We start from the raw sequence: 19,401 nt of genomic DNA, 5'->3' as shown, positions 1-19,401 counted from the left end.
ACACTAGTCATTTATTATCCAGTAAAAACACAAAACCATTTAAAAAATAAATAAAGATTTCCCCATTCATCCTAAATATCTAAAATTAATATTTTGAGGGGAAGGAAGAAGTATTTAAGTAACCTCGTATTTCCCATAATTTGTATAACAGAGAAATCTAAAACCACACTGGTTAGAATTTGGCCTCTCTCCCCATAAGATAGGCCTTGATGACAATTAAGAACATTAACTTCATACCCAACCTTGAACTCTGTGAAGGTGACAAAAAAATATTTGATTGCTAATAGTCTATAAAAGAAATTCATTCACCTTATAAAGTAAATACAAAGTAATAATGCATTAGGGCTTCAAAAATTAAGACTTGAAAATAATATTGTAATAACTATGTATAGTGCCAGGTAGGTATTAGACTAATTGGTGGGGGGGTCCACTTTGTAAATTATATAAATGTCTAACCACTATGCTGTCCACCTGAAACTAATATAAAATATTATTGAATGTCAACACTAATTGAAAAAATTAAAAATTAAAAAAATTAAGACTTGAGAGCCTAGGACCAACCTTAGAGTGCTGTGTGACTGCCTACTCTTCTCCCTCACCCTTGGGATTGACAACCAAATATTCTTAGCAGCCCACTTGACTTACATGTACATAAAGATCATCTAAATCAATAAGATTAAATTGTAGAAGTACTGCTGCAACGCGGTATAAAGATGAAGGAGTCTCTCCATTTGGTTCCTTGAAAAACAAAAAGAAAAGTTTCTAGTTAGTGCATAAAGTACAACTAAAATCATATCCTTTATCTACCAATATTTAAGAACAACTAGATCACATAACTCTTTGCTCAACAATAAGCTTCACTGCTCTTCTTGAACATACATAACATCTGAATTTAGGGCAAAGGCAATTATGTCAACATCCTTTTTCACATTGGGACATCTTCTAATAAACACAAGGAAAGGAGTTTCAAAAATGACACATTTTACAATGCATGCTAATGTCTGAATAAATCTAAAAATTGAATAGAATAAGGAAGATTTTATATTGCATAATATTTAGTTTAGATTTCTGTTTACGTGTGTATTTTCTTGTTTGTTTGTTTTTTTTTTCAAGTAGTTCTTGTCTATCTGCAGTGGAAATGCAGATAGACAAGACTGACAAATTTGGAAGTGCAGAACCATCTGTGTCTGCTTTATACTATTCTCCCTAGTCTTTTAATCCTTGGATTTTGTGCTAAGTATATGTGCTTGTCAGCTGATTTCCCCTTCAAAACAGGTCTATATATATACATATTACACATGAATAAATCAACAGTTTAAAACATGGAATGGCCAATTCCAGGTCAGCCCCATGGACCCTACAAAGAAACAGAAGGATCTTTGAATACTATCAAGAACAATTCCCTAATTTTTAAATTGCTTGGGGTCAGATGAATGGAAGAGTAAAGTAAGGACAACTGACAACTACTAAATAGTCAAATACAAATAAAAAGCAAATGGTGACAATACATTGTGTTAAGCTTCTACTCAACACTAAAAATGAGATCTTTGTAAGGCTCTCCCCACAATTGTGATAGGTATCATGCACTTAACATGTGAAGCTAACCAAACTAATAGACATCATGTAAAAAGGCACTATTTCACTGTAATTTTTAAGACAGTTAAGTCTTCAACAGTAGTTTAATTCTAAATGTTTATAAATGGTTATTTAATATCAAAACATTTTCCCATTAAAAAAAAAAAAGGTGGTCAGGGTTTCAGAGCAAACTCACAAAAGCTAACTACCTGACATAAATCTACCAGGAATGCTCTCGTTATTCCCATTATCTCTATTTAAATACGTCACCACAAGAATCTCTGACTCCCACGCCAAACATCAGCTCCCACAATCTAATCCTCATATTGCTCTGCACGATCCCCATTTTGTCCCATTCACATTTCTACATTCTCAAAAAACTTCCATGGAATCCTCTAAAATTCATGATCCATCCTCAGCAAAACTCCCTACCTCTCTTCTAAATGTTCCTTCCACCTTCTGTTCAGAGCCTGGCACTCCCTAGGAACACCAAACCTACTGTAACCCAGTCGAGTGGTGGCTATTTTCCCCGGACCTAGAGGTGGGGTAAAAGTCATCTTTTGCTTTTTATAGTTGTTTTCAGAAGATTCTCCTTCTACCCTCTCTAAAGTCCACCCAGCTTTTAATTTCCTATAATTTACTATCCTTCACTATTGCTGCGATCTATTTTCAATTGTAGTCAAAGAAGATAAGTTGTATGATTTCAATGTTTTAAATTTATTGAGACTTGTTTGTGGTCTATAATAGAGTCTATCCTAGAGATGTTCCATGTGCACTTGAGAAGAATGTATAATCTATTATTGTTGGATGGGGTGTTCTATTTGTCTATTAGTCTAATTGGTTTGTAGTGCTGCTCAAGTCCGCTATTTCCTTCTTAATCTTCTGTCTAGTTTGTCTAGCCATTAATGAGAGTGGGGTATAGAAATGTCCAAGAATTATTGGAGAACTGTCTATTTCTCCCTTCAATTATATTAATGCTTACATCACATATTTTGAGGCTCTGTTTGGTGCATATGTGTTTATAACTACTATCTTTTTGATGGGTTGACCCTTTTATCAATATATAATGTCCTTTGTTGTCTATTGTAAAATATTTTATTTTTACATAAAATACATTTTATTTTTTAGTCTGATATTAGAATAGTCACCCTAGCTCTCTCCTGGATACTATTTGCATGAGACATCTGTTTCTATACCTTCACTATCAACATATTTTATCTTTTGATCTAAAGTGAGTCTCTTATAGATAGCATATAGTTGAATCATGCTTTTTTACATTCTGCTGAACTCTCCCTTTTAATTACAAAGTTCAATCCATTTACATTTAATGTAATTACTGACAAGGAAGGACTTCTGTTGTTTAGCTATTTGCTTTCTATGTCTTATATCACTTCCTCCATTACTGCCTTCTTTTGTGTTTAATTTTGTTGGTAGTGTACCATTTTGATTTCCTTTTCCTTTTCTGTTTATTTTCTTAGTGGTCACCTTGAGTATCATTACTATTAACATTTTAAACTTATAGTAGTCTGAATAATGTAGTCTGAATTAATACCAACTTAGCTTCAATAATATACAAAAACTCTGCACCGATACATCTCTATCCCTCCCTTTTATCGTTATACATTGTGTGCCAATTGGCTTTATAATTGCTGTTTTATTCCTTTGTCTTTCAAATCATATGGGGGGGGCTACAAACCAAAAATTCCAATAATATTGGCTTTTATAGGTACCTATATGGTTACCTTTACCGGTGTTCTTTATTTCTTCATATGGCGTCAAGTTACTGTCTATTGTCTTTTCATTTCAGCCAAGACTCCTTTCAGTATTTCATAGGGCAGGTCCACTAGCAATGAACTCCCCCAGCTTTTGTTTATCTTGGAATATCATGATCTCTTGTTTTTGAAAGATAGTTTTGCTTGATATAGAATTCTTGGTTGACGGTCTTAGTCTTTCAACACTTTATATGTCATTCCACTGCCTTCTGAACTCAGCTGTTAATCTCATTGAAGATCTCTTGTATGCAATGGGTCACACCTGTTTTGCTGCTTTCAAGATTCTTTGTCTTTGGCTTCCAACAATTTGATTATAATATATCTCGGTGTGGATCTCTTTTGAATTTATCCTGCTTGGTGTCTGTGAAGCTTCTTAGATGTGTAGATTCCTATCTTTCATCAAATTTGGGAAGTTTTCAACCATTATTTTTTCAAATATGCTTTCTATCCCTTCCTCTCTCTCCTCTGCCTCTGGGACTCCATAATGCACATGCGGATACTCTTCATGGTGTCCTATAGGTCTCATAGGTTCTGTACATTTTTCTTCATTTTTTCATCTTTCTGCTCAGACTGGATAACCTCAATTGACTAATCAAGTTGGCCTGACTGTTTCTTCAGCCTTCTCAAATTTCCTGTTGTACTTCTGTACTGAATTTTTCATTTCAGTTACTGTACTTTTATACTCCATAATTTGTTTAGTTCCTTTTTTATAATTTCTATTTATTTACTGATATTCTCTGTCTGGTGAGACAGTGTCTCCCTGGTTTTAGTTCTTTGTCCATGGTTTCCTATAGATCATAAGCATATTTAGGACTATTTATTTAAATTATTTATCCAGTAAGTCCATTGCCTGGGTTTCCTCAGGGATAGTTTCTATTAATTTCTTTTTTCTTGTGATGAGCCATATTTTGTTTCTTTACATACCTCATTATTTCTTGTTGAAAATTGGACATTTTGAATATTATGCAGCAACTCTGAAAATCAGACTCTGCACCCTCCTCCATGGTTTGTTGATGCTGCTTATTGTAGGTTATTGGTGTTTGCTTCTTTAGTGACTGGTCTAAGCTCATTTTGTGAAGTCTACATTGTCATTATCGCCACTGAAATCTGCATTCTGTTAGCTTAGTAGTCAACTAATGTTTTAAGTATTCTTAGAAGCCTGAAGCCAAAAGGGAGGGGAGAAAAAGAAAAAAATACTCTCCTACTCTTCGCACACTGGTTCTGTGTTAGGGCACTCCTCAACACTTGGCCAGGCCATTTTTCAACTCTGCCTTAGTCTTCACTTCCTGCTTGCGCAGAGCCAGAAGGCCAGCCAGAGGAAAAGTTTAGGATCTTCTCAGTCTTTTTCTGAGTATGCATCCAGTTCTGGGCATGTACATAGCCTTTTTTCCCCAGTTTTCTGGTATATGCATCAGCTTTTCAAAAGCCATTATTCCCCCACATATCTCCTTATTCAACTTATTTCTTCCCAGGCTTTCAGTCTCTCTATTGTTTGTCCAACTGTTGTCTCTTGCTCCAGGCTGCTAAAGTCCATAGCTGTGCCTTTAAATGCTTTGGGAAAAAGCCACTACAGCCCTGGGGATGCTCCCAGTCAAGCAAAACAAATATAAGCTCTTGCACCAGTCCTCCAGGGAACAGCCAGATAGGTTGAGACCCACAATTCTTTAAGAACAATTCTTTGTATCCTCTTGCATTAGCAATCTGCACTAGGAGTGTGGGTTTCTATCTTTACAGCCACCATCGATCTGGGTGTGATGGATAGTAGGCAGGGAATTTAAAATGTCACTGTGCCCTTATCCCAAAACAACAGTTCTTTCTTTGCCAAGGCTTTCCTCGGTTGCAAGGTTTTTACTAAATTCGAGAGTTCTGTAAAAGTTGGTTGACAGTTTTTGCCAGCTCACTGGTTACTTTTATGAAGAAACAGAGCTCTGGAGTTCCCTACTCTGCCATTTTCAGTGATGTCCTATTGCTGCCATCTATGGACCCCTGAATCATTGCTCTTCATTTAACACTGCCATTCTGATTCACTGTCACTCTCTCCAACTCTATTCCTTTCTTAGTTTTTGGAGATTTTCATATACAGGTAAATGATGCTTCCAAAGATCTGCTCTTCTACCCTATCTCAGCCATTCACTCCATATCCTAAGTTTTAATATTACAAATAGCTACAACCCCTCCAAAATGCCAATTTCACATATCTACCCTCAAAGGCTCCTTAATGCTGCTGGCCAATCACACTCTATTTCTCTTATCCATTCACTCTTCCATTCTCCTATACAACTATTTCCTACTTTCTTTCTTAACCTCCAATACCTCCTCTCTCATTCTCTCTCTCAGTTGAAAGCCTTGCTTTCTATTTCAGTGAGAAAACTGGAGCAATCAATAGGACTTCTATAAACTCTCACTATCATATCTACCCACCTACCAACTACACCTACATATGCTACCTTTCCACCAGCTATCATAGATGAATTCTCTATGCTCCTATTTAAAGTCAAACCATCGGAGCCCTTGAACCTTTTGAGCTGCTCTTCTTTTGGTCAGGCCCGCTTCCACATCTGGAAGTGTTCTGTTGTTTTACTTTCCCTTCTAAATAAAGCTATTCTTTTCTGTTGTAAAAAAAAAAATTAATAAAAATAAAGTCAAACCATCCACTTATGCCATAAACTCCAATCTCTTTCCTACTCGTCTACTCCTTCATCACCAGTTTTCCTCCTTTATATGCAATCATTCTAATTAGCATACAAATGTGTTCTCTCACCCATCTTCAAAAAAAAAGTCTCTCTAGCTCACTTCCCCTACCAGCTACCACCCCACTGTCTGTGTCTCTTTGTAGCAACTCCTTTATAGAGCTGTCTATTCTCACTAACTCCAACTCCACCCTCCCCATTCTCTCTTAACACTACCCCAACTCTACCAAAATGGCTAGTTTTGACCTCTCTGCTGATAAATCCGACGATTACTTTTTAGTTCTCATCTTAAATGACCTACAAGAGGCATTTAACAGAGTTGATCATTCCTTCTTCCACTGAACCTCCAAGATTCCATATTCTCTTTGTTTTCCTCTTACCTTATATGTTCTTTCTATATCTCCTTTGCTGGTTCTTCCTCTCCTCCCAGGCCCTTTAACAGTGCCCCAAGGCTCGGCTCTTAGATCTCTTCTCTTGTCTCTCTATAGCCAACTCTTGATGATTTCATCTGCTATCACAACTTTAAATACTGTCTACATGCTTTTGATATCCAGTCCTTTCTCTGAAATACCAGATCTATACATTCTATTATTTACTCAACATCTCCACTTGAATATCTAACAGGCATCTCGAACTTAACATTTCTAAAACTTAATTCCTACCCTCAACACTCCAACTCCATTTCACCTAAAAATTTGCTCTATCTCAGTTGATAACACCACCTTTTTATAGCTGCTCAGTCCAAAAAAAAGTCCTTAACTCTACTTTCTCACATTCTGTATCTAATGTATCAGTAAATACTACCGGCGCTACCTTCAAAATATATTTAGAATCTCATCAACTTCCACTGCTATCATAATCACATTAATTCTTTAAAAACCTAAGTCAAAATGCAAGTGCACATTTTTTTAATTCTTTTGTCTCTCTCATACACACCCCTCATATCACCATTAGAGGTGGCTACTAAAGAAACTCTTTAATAGCTAATAATTAATAGGGAAAATAATTAAAGCATTTGTCCTGCCTTTCCAGTAGAAACTGTACTTCAGAGTAATCAAGCAACCCAAGTTGATAAGGAAAAACTCGTCTTTATAGAAGAATAACAGATAATAAATGTAGAAGGCATGATAAAATTAGCAAATTAACAATTTGAAACGTCATTAAAGAAATGACTGACTCAGGAAAGATCATCCATATATTCTAAACCACAATGTAAAGCTGATGAAAAAGTGGGTATCCACATGGTGCCAAAGTATCAACCCGCAAACAACCTGCTACTGACAAGAAAGGAAATGTCTTTGTATAATGGAGGGATTAGCCTGTCATCAACTTACTGGAATATTAAAAGCCAGAGAGACAGTGGATGTTATACAATATAAAAGACAAAGAACAAACTATGAAGTATTTTTCCAATTAAATATTTTACCTGAACATAGTCAAATCAAATCTTTAGAACCAACTCCAAGTATATAAGGAAAACAGGGAACAAAGAACAAACTAAACCAACCCTGAAAAAGCAAGTAAATAAATCCAAAAGGTGGGGTCTTGTATGGGAATGGTCTCTTCAACAAGTCAAAATGCTATTAAAGGATGGGGGATACTATTCTAAATTAAAAGAGATTGCAGAATCCTAACAATCAAATACAATGTGTGGTCTTTGCCTGGATCATCATTTGAACAAACCAGTTGTAAAATGCATTTGGGAAGCAATTTGGGAAATCTGAATATGGTCTGAGTTTATTATATGATAGCAATCTAGTGAGGTATAAAATTGGTATCACAGTTAAATAGAAAAAATAACCTTTTAAAAAGTAGAAACTAATGTATTTAGGAGTGAATGAATGTTCATGATATTGTAATATAAATTAATATTTCATAAAAAAGTATACCAACATGTTAATAAACTTACTTCTATTAGATTTGAGAGGGAAAATTGCTAAAGATGACGGTGGAAATAAAGAATGGGGCTAGACTGTGAAGAGTCTTTTTTGTCATGTTTAGAAATTTGAATTTCATCCTGCAGGCAAAGGCTTTGAGCACTGTGTCAATTAGATCTCTTTTAGAATATAACAGTAGTAATAATATGAAAGATGGATTGAAAGAGAAATAATTGCAGGGCTAGATAACTATTGTAGTGATTTAAGTGAAAGATGTAAGATATGCCTCAAGAATTTATTCACATCCATAAAAATTTCCAATGGTGACTGTCTATACAATAAAATTATAACTCAACACAGTATTCAAGGCCTCTGACAATCAAAAGTACACCTACCTTTCCAATTTCACTTCCTGTCCCTTCTTTTCTCCACATCTTACAATCCAGCCACATTAGACTATGTACTATTTCTTCAATCTGTTATGTACATTCATGTTGTAACATCTTCACTCTCACACTATTTGTTACTCCTACTCATCCTTCAAGAACCAGGTTTAAAAAAGGTTCTATCTATAAAGTCTTCCCTGATTTCATCTCTCCCAGGACAAAAATTTATTCCGCTTTCTTCTAGGCTTTCACATCACATCATTCAAACTACCAATCACATCATATTATTATTTATTGCATCACACTGTTAGCTATCCATTTATCTATCTCTGCTAGAATGGCTAAACTGAAACCAATTATTTATAATTCAAATTCAAATTAAATTGTACATATAAAATCATGAAATTAACCTAGATAGAGTTATACACACATTTTTTTTTTTACCTGGTAAAACTTGAATTTGAACCCAAGAATATGACACAGTGTTTGCGGTTCACACATACTCATGTAAGATTCTAATAAAGATATAAAGAAGTCATCGTGTTCTGGCCTGCATTCAAACACTTCTAAAATGACATCCAAAACTCTATTGGGATCCAGATTAAAGCATCCTGCAACAAATGAAATATACACAAATTCAAAAATGATTATACATCATTTCCAGTAAAGCCAACAACTTTCAGAGACAACTTATATAACAAGATAAAAATGTTTTTAAAAAACAACTTTTACAAGTTTGCTTCCCGAGCCCCAGAGGGAAATCTTCATAGATTTCAAAATCATCAAGTCCACCCCGCCACATTTTACAGATGAGAAATGTAACTTGCCCAGGATTACAAAGTGGGTTAATGATAAAGCTGAGGCTGGAGCCCAGGACCTGCAACACTATGCCACACTGTCTGATCAGTTCTTGATTACTTCAGCTAGTGAAAGAAATCCACATTTCTAGTTCTTAGCAAAATATGAAAAACAAACAATGCATTTTACAAGTTAGTCAACTAAAGCATTTTTTAAATGTTTTATGCAGAAGTATTTGGAATGTTGGTAAACAGTTCATGAAAGTAGACAATCATTTCCAGAATCATTTTGTAGTTTATCTTACATACACAACAAAGCTACAAAATATCATTGTACCACTGATTTATATTTATGGGTTTTGGTAGCATTCTAAAGAGAAAACTAAAGAGATGAGACAACACCAAGGAGCTGGGGACATAACAAAGAAGTAAATACAACACGAGCAAAGAGAGAAGAAAATAGACAATCTAGGTAGAACAGAAAAAGGAAGGAAAGAAGTATTGAATAGGTGCTGATGGATACCTATCCTTCCTAATCTCCTAGGGTAAACTATAAAGGGTCCATGGACATGGACTTAATAAACATTCCTATCAGCCACCTTACTCTTAATAAGTACATTGTCTCTATTTGCTTTCAGCTTCAGCTATTACCATAATTATATTATAATGCAGTAACGTCATATGTATATTTAATTTATGATAATGCGACTATTTATAACAGCAAAAAGAAGATAATTTAAATGATATAGGCCATTCTCTCACCAATCCTCTCAATAAAATGTATGTTTATGACCATGAGTGAGTATGCTCCTCATCTTATATCAGTTCCCACATACCTTCACATCAAGCTGAATGGAATTCTAGTATTTCAAATTGCATATTTTTCATTAGACATAGCCCCTAAATGCAAGCTAACCACTTCATTGGGGCAAGCAAATAAACAGTGATTTCTTCTAATGCTGGAGGCAAAAATAACAACTGTGTTGAAATTAGGGAGAGATGTTAAGTCTAAACACTGTACCTTATGGATGACTTAGGGGATTTTTCAAAGAAAATTCTTATATATAATCTATTTTATAAGATGAGATTTACAGAGTTACTTCTATTAAGTCTATACATAATTATATTAAATGCTATAAAACTAATGTATGATTCGTGGTACAGTAAGTCCTCACTTAACAGCATCGATATTCTATAACTTTAAGTGAAATATCATAAAACCGATTTTACCACTGATTCACTGATATACACAGTATCTCATCAACTTTACAATTAAATGATGTTGAATGAAACAATGTTATTAGGAGACCTGTCGTATATTATCACTCACTCAGAAAACCACTCTCCAAATATGTTTCTTTCCCCTTTTTATGAAACCCAAAGTTAAGAACATTTTCTTCCATTTCTCATACTAAGGAAAAAAAGGACTAACGCAGTGATCATATCTTACTGAAACGAGCCCCAGATTTTTATAAATTCTTCAAAGAGATGTTTACCTAAAGTTCTGAGAAGAAAACTTGCCTCTTCTTGTACCCCCCAAAAGTACAGCCTATGCATGTAAAAGTGACTCCAAAATAGCAAATGAAAACTTTAAATGCTGCTGGTGGAAATATAAAATGGTACAACTACTTTGTAAAACTGGCAGTTTCCTTAAAAGTTAAACTTACACCCACCCGCTTCATTCCTAGGTATTTACTCAAGAGAAATAAATATCTATGTCCACACAAAGACTTGTACACAAATATTCATACAAGATTTATAATAGGACATTCTCAAATGTCCATCAACATGTAGATGAATAAACAAATTGTAGTACAGTGTAACTATAGTATATATAATGGAATATTACTCAGTAATAACAAGAAAAGAACTATTAACACAAGCAACAACTTGGATAATCACAAAATAATTATGCTGAAATAAGCCAGAGAAAAAAAGAATACTCACTATATGATTCCATTTATAAAAGAATACTAGAAAATGCAGACTGATCTACAGTGACAGAAAGCAGATCAGTGGGTACCTGAGGAAAGGGGATAGGGGAGGGGGATTGAGGGGGGATGAAATACAAAGGGGCAAGAAGAAATTTGGGTAGGGGAGAGTGATAGAAATGAGCATTATCTAAATTGCAATGATGTTTTCACAGGTTTTACATATGTCAAAACTCAAATTGTACACTTTAATATGCACGGTTTATTGTACGTCACTTATGCCTGAATAAAGATGAAAATAAATTGCTTCCAAATTTCTGTAACACAGATTATGGAAGGAAGGTCTAGCAAATTCTCCAACCTTACAACTGCTCCTACAGTTACAAAATATAGAAATTCAATCACTAAACAAAAATGAATAATACTCTATCATAGAGAACAAAAGAGACACTGAATATAATTTTGAAAAAATGGCTGACTTATAATTACCCATTTAGCTACATACACAAAACCTGGGGATAAGGACTGGAATAGCACCATGTTACATGGAAATGTTGTGTTTCATTCACACTGCTTTAAGTTTATATTTTCAATGTGGTACAATGTGAACCACTTACATTATGTTTTATTTAACAGTAGTACCCCATCAAGGCTATTCTATCATTGATTTGTACTATCAACTACCTACCAATTTCTTTCTAGGTGCAATTTAAGGCAGTAATCTAGAAGAAAGGTATGCACTTTTATAACAGAATCAACCTTTACATCTTTCACAAAAGAAAAACTGGCTTATGAATTGTCTATTAAATGTCTCAGGTGCCATAAGTTACTCCAATCAATTAGAATGACCTTTGCTACATAAGATGAACAAAGTAAATAAACTAAAGATATAGAAAATAATTTTTAAAACCTTAGAAATTTGCTAAGTAACAGTTCATACACAATGAGACTCTAGTAACAATCAGTTAAACTTGAAATGTCCAAAATAACTTTTTTTTCTAATGGCAGCTGTGGTAATAAAAGGTAGGCACTCTTGTGCTCAAGCATCTTAGAAAGGCTTTTGTCCAGCCCAAGCATCAATAGCCATGTCATCTCGAGAGACATCATAAGCCTAGCCTCCTACCTCTATCACCAACTACATTAAGGAATATGTATGTATGTATGTATGTACGTATGTACGTATGTACATACGAACGTATACACGTATAATGCCTTTAAGCCTTTTGATGATCAAATAGGGAACCATACTGGAAGGGAACAGTGGGAAAAATGGTAGACCCATAATGACTATGAATTCATTCTTTCATTTATGTAAACATTTATTAACTATCTACTGTGTGCCAGGTGCTTGTGATAAGAAAATTAGTAAAATGCTTTCCCTACTATTGAGGAGAGGTCACACCCTTCGGATGATACATCTTCGAAGAAATGCCCAAAAATTAACTGACGTTTCCCCAAAACACATAGACAAGATGGCCAATATATTAGAGCAAGTGATTGCAACTAGAGGCAAAAGGTATGATTAAACTGAAAATGGCTGTTTCAGAAAACAGGCCAAATTGAGATTCTTAAAAGGAAAAAAAAAAAAAAAACAAGGTAATACCGCAAACATGACTGGGAGAGATGTCCAGCTTATACCTTTCACACAACAGAACAATAGCTTCAATCATCATGTTCCTAACAGAATGGACCTTATGAGACAGAAAAACCATGTTTTGTGCAAAAGGACATGATCTGGCTATCTCTAGAATTACTTTAGAAACAAGCTATGCTATGGTCTGAATATGTGCTGTCGTCCACCCTCTCCCCACTGCTGCCAGAATTCATGTTGAAATTCTAATGCCCAGTGTGATGGTATTAGGAAGTGGGGCCCTTGGGATGTGATTAGGTCATGAGAGCAGAACTCTCATGAATGAAATTAATGCCCTTAAAAAAGAGTTCCCTTGCCCCTTCCACCACATGAGGATACAGCAAGAAGCCGGCAGTTTCCAATAGAGGGCCTTCACCAGAATCCAAACATACTAGCACCCTGACCTTGGACTTCCGGCCTCCAGAACTGTGAGAAATACGTTTTTGTTGTTTATAAGCCACCTAGTCTGTGGTATTGTATTATAGCATCCCAAACAAACTAAAATAGGCTAATAAAAATCTATGCTAGACTATTTCTAAGAAACAGTATTTGCAAAACACTGCACGTCTCAAGGCAAGAACCACCAGAGAACCGAGATGCAGAGCAATTCACCTAACCAAAAAATATAACTGTAAAAAATAAACTATGCTTGAGAATACCAATTGCTATCATCTTTTTCATACTAAAGAAAAACAATTTTTTCATAACGTGTGCGGAGTAAAGAAACTTTCAATAAAGCAAAACCTTAGGTAATGGAAACAGTCAACTTGCTGCCCTTTCAAAAGGATAGGAGAGAGCCTACACAATAAGATACTTCTAGGCTGAATGGCCCTTATATCCAAACTGGTCCAAAGATAAAAAACTAAATACAATCAAGATAATAATGTAGTGAAAGGGATTAAATGTCCCATAATCCGCCCAAGAATAAAATCATTTGGCTTAAGGTTTTACATTTGTTTTAAATGTTTCTCTGGTCAAGATGACTTGTGAGGCTGAAGGGGCAGAGACTCTACTCTTCCACATCCCCAGCCACATTGACAACCATAGATACCAGGGAACAGCTGAAGGTCCTCAGGGGTTTGGTAAAGAGGGCTCTGATTCTGGGTGAGAAGGAAATGGGTTAGAGCCTAGTCCAAAAAGATCCTGGACTACTAAACCCAAAACCAGGAAGAACCATTTTCACTCTCTAAAACTAACCTCAAATAAGTTAGCTTCATGACTAATTTTTAGCCAGAACTTTTGATTTAGAGAAGGAATCAGCAATCAAAGGAGTCCATCTCTGATTGCCTTTCCTCTAATTTTTGAAAGATACTTTTTGCCATCTTGATGCGGGGATCATTTGTATGGGGTCTATGACTTGGCAGCTCAAGAGCTTAAACTAATCACTATCCATTCCTATTTAATAAGTTTTCAAATTTAGTGTCAAACCTGATATCACAACCACCATGAAGGCTCATAATGGTTCTACCTCCTTGCAGTAAATAGCTCCAGACTATCTAACAGGGTATAAACAATGTTTTTTTTTTTAAGGATATAAATATTTTGATGTGCCAGAATCATCTAAAATGCATACCTCCCAAATTAGATATCTGTTCTGCCAAATGGCTGGTGAAGAAGAGCAGACCTGAGATAGCTTTGTATGAGGTATTATCTGTCTAAATTGCTCCTAAAGAGAAAATAATGGGAATAAACAAGGGGAAACATCCAAAAATGCCATGGAATATAGAATGCTGTGTCAGTGAACTGCTCTGGCCAGATGAGACAAGATTTGCATGGAGTATGCATGGGGGGGAATCCAATAAATTCTAATACTCACTGGAATTAGAAGTCTTAACCTCAATTTTCATGTCAATGAAAAATTCCTTTTTCAGACAATGGGAGAGATCAGGGAGTTAGCGAGCCAGACAGAAACAAACACTGAGCCAAGCCAGGAAGATGAACTTTCTAAAATCCTCCATTGGCAGGGAAAAGAGGCTAAGAATCACTATAAACTCTACTAGAAAAGGAAAAAGATTCATCTTTCAATTAGTATTTATTCAGCATCTATGTATCAGGCACTGAGGTTAGAGGTACTAAACAAAACAGACAAAAACCCCTATCCTCATGGAGCTTACCTTCCAGTGGAGGAGGGGAATAAAATATACTGCACATTATATGGTGATAAGTGCTCAAAAGAAAAAATAGTGAACAATAGGGAGTGTTGAGAGGGATGGCCAGAAAAGGCTACACTGAGGAGGTGACATTTGAGTGCTTCTGGCCTAGAATGCTTCGCAGTACACTTGATGGACTAGAACAGAGGTTTAGCTCAAGAAATCAAACTGTTTATACTCATGGAATATCCATGTGTGTTATGACCTTGCAGGTGTGATTGTCACTGTTCTTCAGAGACAGTAAAATAAACTATTCCCTATGAGGGTAAAGTTCAAGAAAAGAAAGTAGTGTGCATTTTCCCAGTTAAATAGATAAACACACACGTCCAAGAAAAATCTCTTTGAAATGTTCCCAAAATAACAAAGGACTAAAAAGGTATAAACTCACAAGGACAAAAAAAATAGAAGAAACAAGGACAGACAAGAGGCAGATAAAGTAAAAACAAAAACAAGTGAGGAGCTTACACAGCACAGAATTTTTATGTGGGAATACCATCGTAAGAAAGAAAGTACATGGCAAGATACAAGGAAGGACAAATCTATAGCAAAGCAGTACTGACAAGCATCTCAAGCTAAATCAAAATGCCACAAGAAAAATGTAGAGCCCACTCTGGAAACAGAAAACCCTACAGGAGGACTTTTTTTAAATGTGTCATTGCCACACAGGTAAGCAAGAGCCCTGGACCCCTGGAGACTACAGTCTTGCTGATTAATGCCAACTGGAGGAAGTAGCAAAGAGAACTACAGAACCAGACTTACTTCAAAGAAAAGGGTAAATTTAAATTAAAATTTCCTTACCTTCTATACCTGTTGGTCACCAAAAGCCTAAGCTAAAAACAAAGATAACTGTGATAAATCTAGTTTTATCTGGGCCCTACACATAGCGTTGGAGGAAGTGGCTAAGGATTGGGATACCTCTCTTTCTTAGTCATACATAACTTTCAAAAACAGAGAAAGAACTGAGAAGCTGAGCATGAGCAACCTCTAAAATATGACCAGTAAAGCAGGGAATATAATTTCTCTGATAAGTCTCAAAATCTAAGACATCTAAATGTTGCAAAATCTTCCCTAAGACAGCACACCACCTAACAAATAATAGCAAAAATTCTTTCCATTCTAGAAAAATCAGGATTACCCTATTTTCTATCATTCGTCCTGTCTTTCTATAGAAGCCAACCATTTCCTCCAAATGCTCAATGGAAATAAAAAGAATAAATTCTATTTAAAAGGTAGGGAGAATAATAACACTTTCCTATGATACATTTTTTTATATCTGCTGTACTTACTTTAACATAGTGGTCCCCAACCTTTTTGGTACCAGGGACCAGTGCTCCTATGAGAATCTAATAATGCCTGATGATCTGAGGTGGAGCTGAAGCCGTGATGCTAGTGCTGGGGAGCAGCTGCAAAAACAGCAGCTCGCTCACCACCTGCTGTGCAGTCCAGTTTCTAACAGGACACCGACAAGTACCAGTCCATGGCCCGGAGGTCAATGACCCTTACTTTAACAGACTATTGTAAATATAAGATAAGGTGTGTATCAAAGTCCCTTGTAAAGGTATTTTTTAAATCAAGTTCAAAAAAACTAAACATCTCCATGTTTCGAGAGTTCACACCAAAGATTTTATTATAATTTCGTATTTGCTTACTTATTTTCTGCTCATTATAAGACTATTGAGAAATAATTAAAAATTAAAATAGGAATACTAGAGAGAACAGAAACTAATACAAACACCACGGGTAACAGTGACAAATATTTCTCATAAATATCATCTCAAATTTTATTATTACTGATAAAGTCTTAAATGTACAAGCTGGACACTTCTCTCATTTCTTAATTTAAAAAAGAAAACTTGTAGGGAACGCACTCATTTCATCTTCATGGATATTCTCCACAGTTAAAAAAAACTTAGTAACGCATAATATAAATTGATATATGTCTTACCTATTAAAGATTTGATATTTTCTAAGATTAAATCACTAGTAATATTTCCAGATAAATCTTGCCCCAATTCAGCAATCAGCTTGGCATAACCTTCATTCTCTTCTCTTAACAAATTGAATTTTTGCTGCTTATAACTGCAAGTAGAAAAACATCATAAAGGGGATAAAATTAATTTCAATTAGCAAGTTTGCATAAGACTCATGTATTCTCATTGAATTTTCTTCTCTCTCATATACAATAATCATAAAAATATCTGTTGAAAGTTTACCTCATTGTGTATCTTTTAGGTTAAAAATAATGGTGGTTCATAAAGAGATACCCCAATGTTAATTTCACAGGGAAAACCAATAACCCAAGGAAAAGATATTGCTAATCCCAAGGAACAATAACAAATCACTATTTCCATCACTAAGAGACTAAGAACATACCCTAAAGTACAGCCATAGTTAATTTAAAAGCACTGAATATTAACTTCTAATATGGAAAAAAAATTAATAGTGGTTTCACACAGGTAACATTTACTGCTGACACAATCATAGGCTACTTTTAAAAGGAAAAAAATACTGGACACATGCTAACAGCAACAAAACAAAATCTTCAAACTGCCTTTAGAAACTTCTAGAATTCAAAGTAAGAGTTAAAACAAACACTTAGGTACCTGATTTGCAACATAAAGACATGTGTACTTACAAGAGTTTTGTCTTGATTTTAACTGACTTTTGATTGAATTGCTGTGATTGTTTGATCAGCCCTAATGATTCCAATGTTTCTGGATCCAGGCGTTCCTTTAGAACTGTGTCTGAAACTAAATACTGTATTAAAAAATATTAAAGGTGATATATTACTCAGCATTCTAACTATGTATCTACAATCTTAAATATACTCAAAGTGATTATAAAAATATTAAAATTATATTCTATATATCAACTTACAATTTATATTTAAAAAATATAAATATCAGTTCAAAAACTTGGAACTTCAACAAAAATGACTCTCCAACTACTAAAAAATAAAACATATAACTCTTTTTTAAAAACTCGCTAAAAAAAATGTATGCTGTACACAACCTATAAATGGCAAGAACTACAGGTGAAATTCTGATTAAAATTGAGTCTGTCAATAGAATTTTCTTTAAGATAATACAGCATTTAAACCTTCTTTGGTTTCCACTAAGTCAAAGAAATTCTAGTACAACAAAGACAAGGACATTCTTCCAGGTCTGAGTAAAGGCATTTCTCCTTGGTTCTAATTATGAACATAAAATGTTTTACTAGACAATAACAAGTTCTAGAATTTATTAAACTACCTCCATTGTTTTTCTCCTTGCCTAATAGTTTATGAAAAATTTTTCAGTTTAAAAGATCCCCACACATCATTTCTACTCATTTGATTGATCAGGAATATCACTGAAGGTTTTATATGTATGGATAGTTTAAGTGATACGGTAGCACATCTATTTCATAGAAATAATTAGCATACCTAATTTTACAAAGCATCCATTTCAAAACCCAAATCTCATCGTCCCGTGAATAGTCACAGTCAAGTGAATGCCAATATCCTTCTCAATTAACATAATTAACTGTGATTACAAATGTTCAATATTCAGAAAGAAAAAGTATTTTTTTAACTTACCAAACACGCTAATACCAATTGTGTAAAATAGTCTCTCTTGCTTTTTTCTTCTAAACAATTTGTCTCAATATCTATAATGACGAAGGGAAAAAAATTAAAGTTTGATTTTTCTAGACACTCTCCAGTACTATAAGAAGTTACTTATTTTCTTTAAAACTAGCTTATTTAAAAATGCCTGATTCTGAATTTGGGGAAAAAAAATTTAACTAGCAAGTATGAGTTGTCCTTCGTATACATATGAATGCTTAGCATTAATTTCTTCTGATACTGGAGATGACCCTATGACGAATGGCATACCCATAAAATGATAAGTTGATTACACAGGAGCTATGTGCTGGAAGTAGCAAAGTTTCAAAACAATACTGTTTTCAGAAATGGAAATAGTCAAGCAAAGTTTAAAGGACCAATATGTCAGAGAAGCTAAAGAAGAGATTACTTCCTTAGGTGGAAAGGTGAACTGGGCGACAATAAAGATCTCTTCCAACTCTAAAAATCTTATTACTCATGAGATCAAACCCTTGATGTTGGCCACCTTGGTACTATGTACCATGTTTTAACCAAGCTACCTTGCCACAAACTCTATGAAAAGACAGTATTAAAAGATATTAACATCTTTTGAATTACAATTCTAGGTAGCAAACAAATTTATTCAAGATTTTTGTTTTCTTCCTACTTAAAAAATGTTTAAAAACTGAGACCTCCTTGAGTTTCAGTAAATTATTCAGAAAATTTGTCAAAAAATTTTCTGAAGTATGGAGGAAATAAAACAATTAGCTCTAAATGCCAGCCATCAAAATTTCAACCAGGATTGGCAGCATTACAAGGTTGATCTCAAGATCATTAACTGATTATATACTATTATCCTATTTTTAAAGTCAACTCATAATTTAGAATGTGCTATAGAAAGAGGCACCAATTTTAGTGATATAATAAAAATTGTCCTCTAAGGGTGTAGGGTTCCCCCTAAATAGATACCTACCACTGCTTTGCTTCATTTTACCTTCTAGTGCCATCAC

General features: G+C 34.7%; 1 protein-coding gene across 11 annotated transcripts in view; it reads right to left on the bottom strand.

The window, feature by feature from the left end:
* THOC2 (THO complex 2) overlaps positions 1–19,401 on the bottom strand; it is a 99,016-nt gene that overhangs the window by 53,069 nt on the left and 26,546 nt on the right. For 6 of the 11 annotated variants that reach the window (XM_023522178.1, XM_023522180.1, XM_023522183.1 and 3 more), the window contains exons 5-10: positions 19,365–19,400; positions 18,386–18,456; positions 17,444–17,565; positions 16,754–16,887; positions 8,745–8,911; positions 646–738 (exon numbers count right to left, since the gene is read on the bottom strand). In XM_023522178.1, the coding sequence (XP_023377946.1) occupies positions 646–738; positions 8,745–8,911; positions 16,754–16,887; positions 17,444–17,565; positions 18,386–18,456; positions 19,365–19,400 (623 nt within the window). The remainder of the gene's footprint in view (positions 1–645; positions 739–8,744; positions 8,912–16,753; positions 16,888–17,443; positions 17,566–18,385; positions 18,457–19,364; position 19,401) is intronic. The other 5 variants (XM_023522181.1, XM_011378234.2, XM_023522182.1 and 2 more) reach the window with 1 other exon arrangement.

The sequence above is a fragment of the Pteropus vampyrus genome, unplaced genomic scaffold (assembly GCF_000151845.1).
Source record: "Pteropus vampyrus isolate Shadow unplaced genomic scaffold, Pvam_2.0 Scaffold335, whole genome shotgun sequence".
In the NCBI taxonomy this organism is placed as follows: Eukaryota; Metazoa; Chordata; class Mammalia; order Chiroptera; family Pteropodidae; genus Pteropus; species Pteropus vampyrus.
The sequence above is the reverse complement of the archived record's forward strand: the minus strand, read 5'-3'. Positions and strand labels throughout refer to the sequence as shown.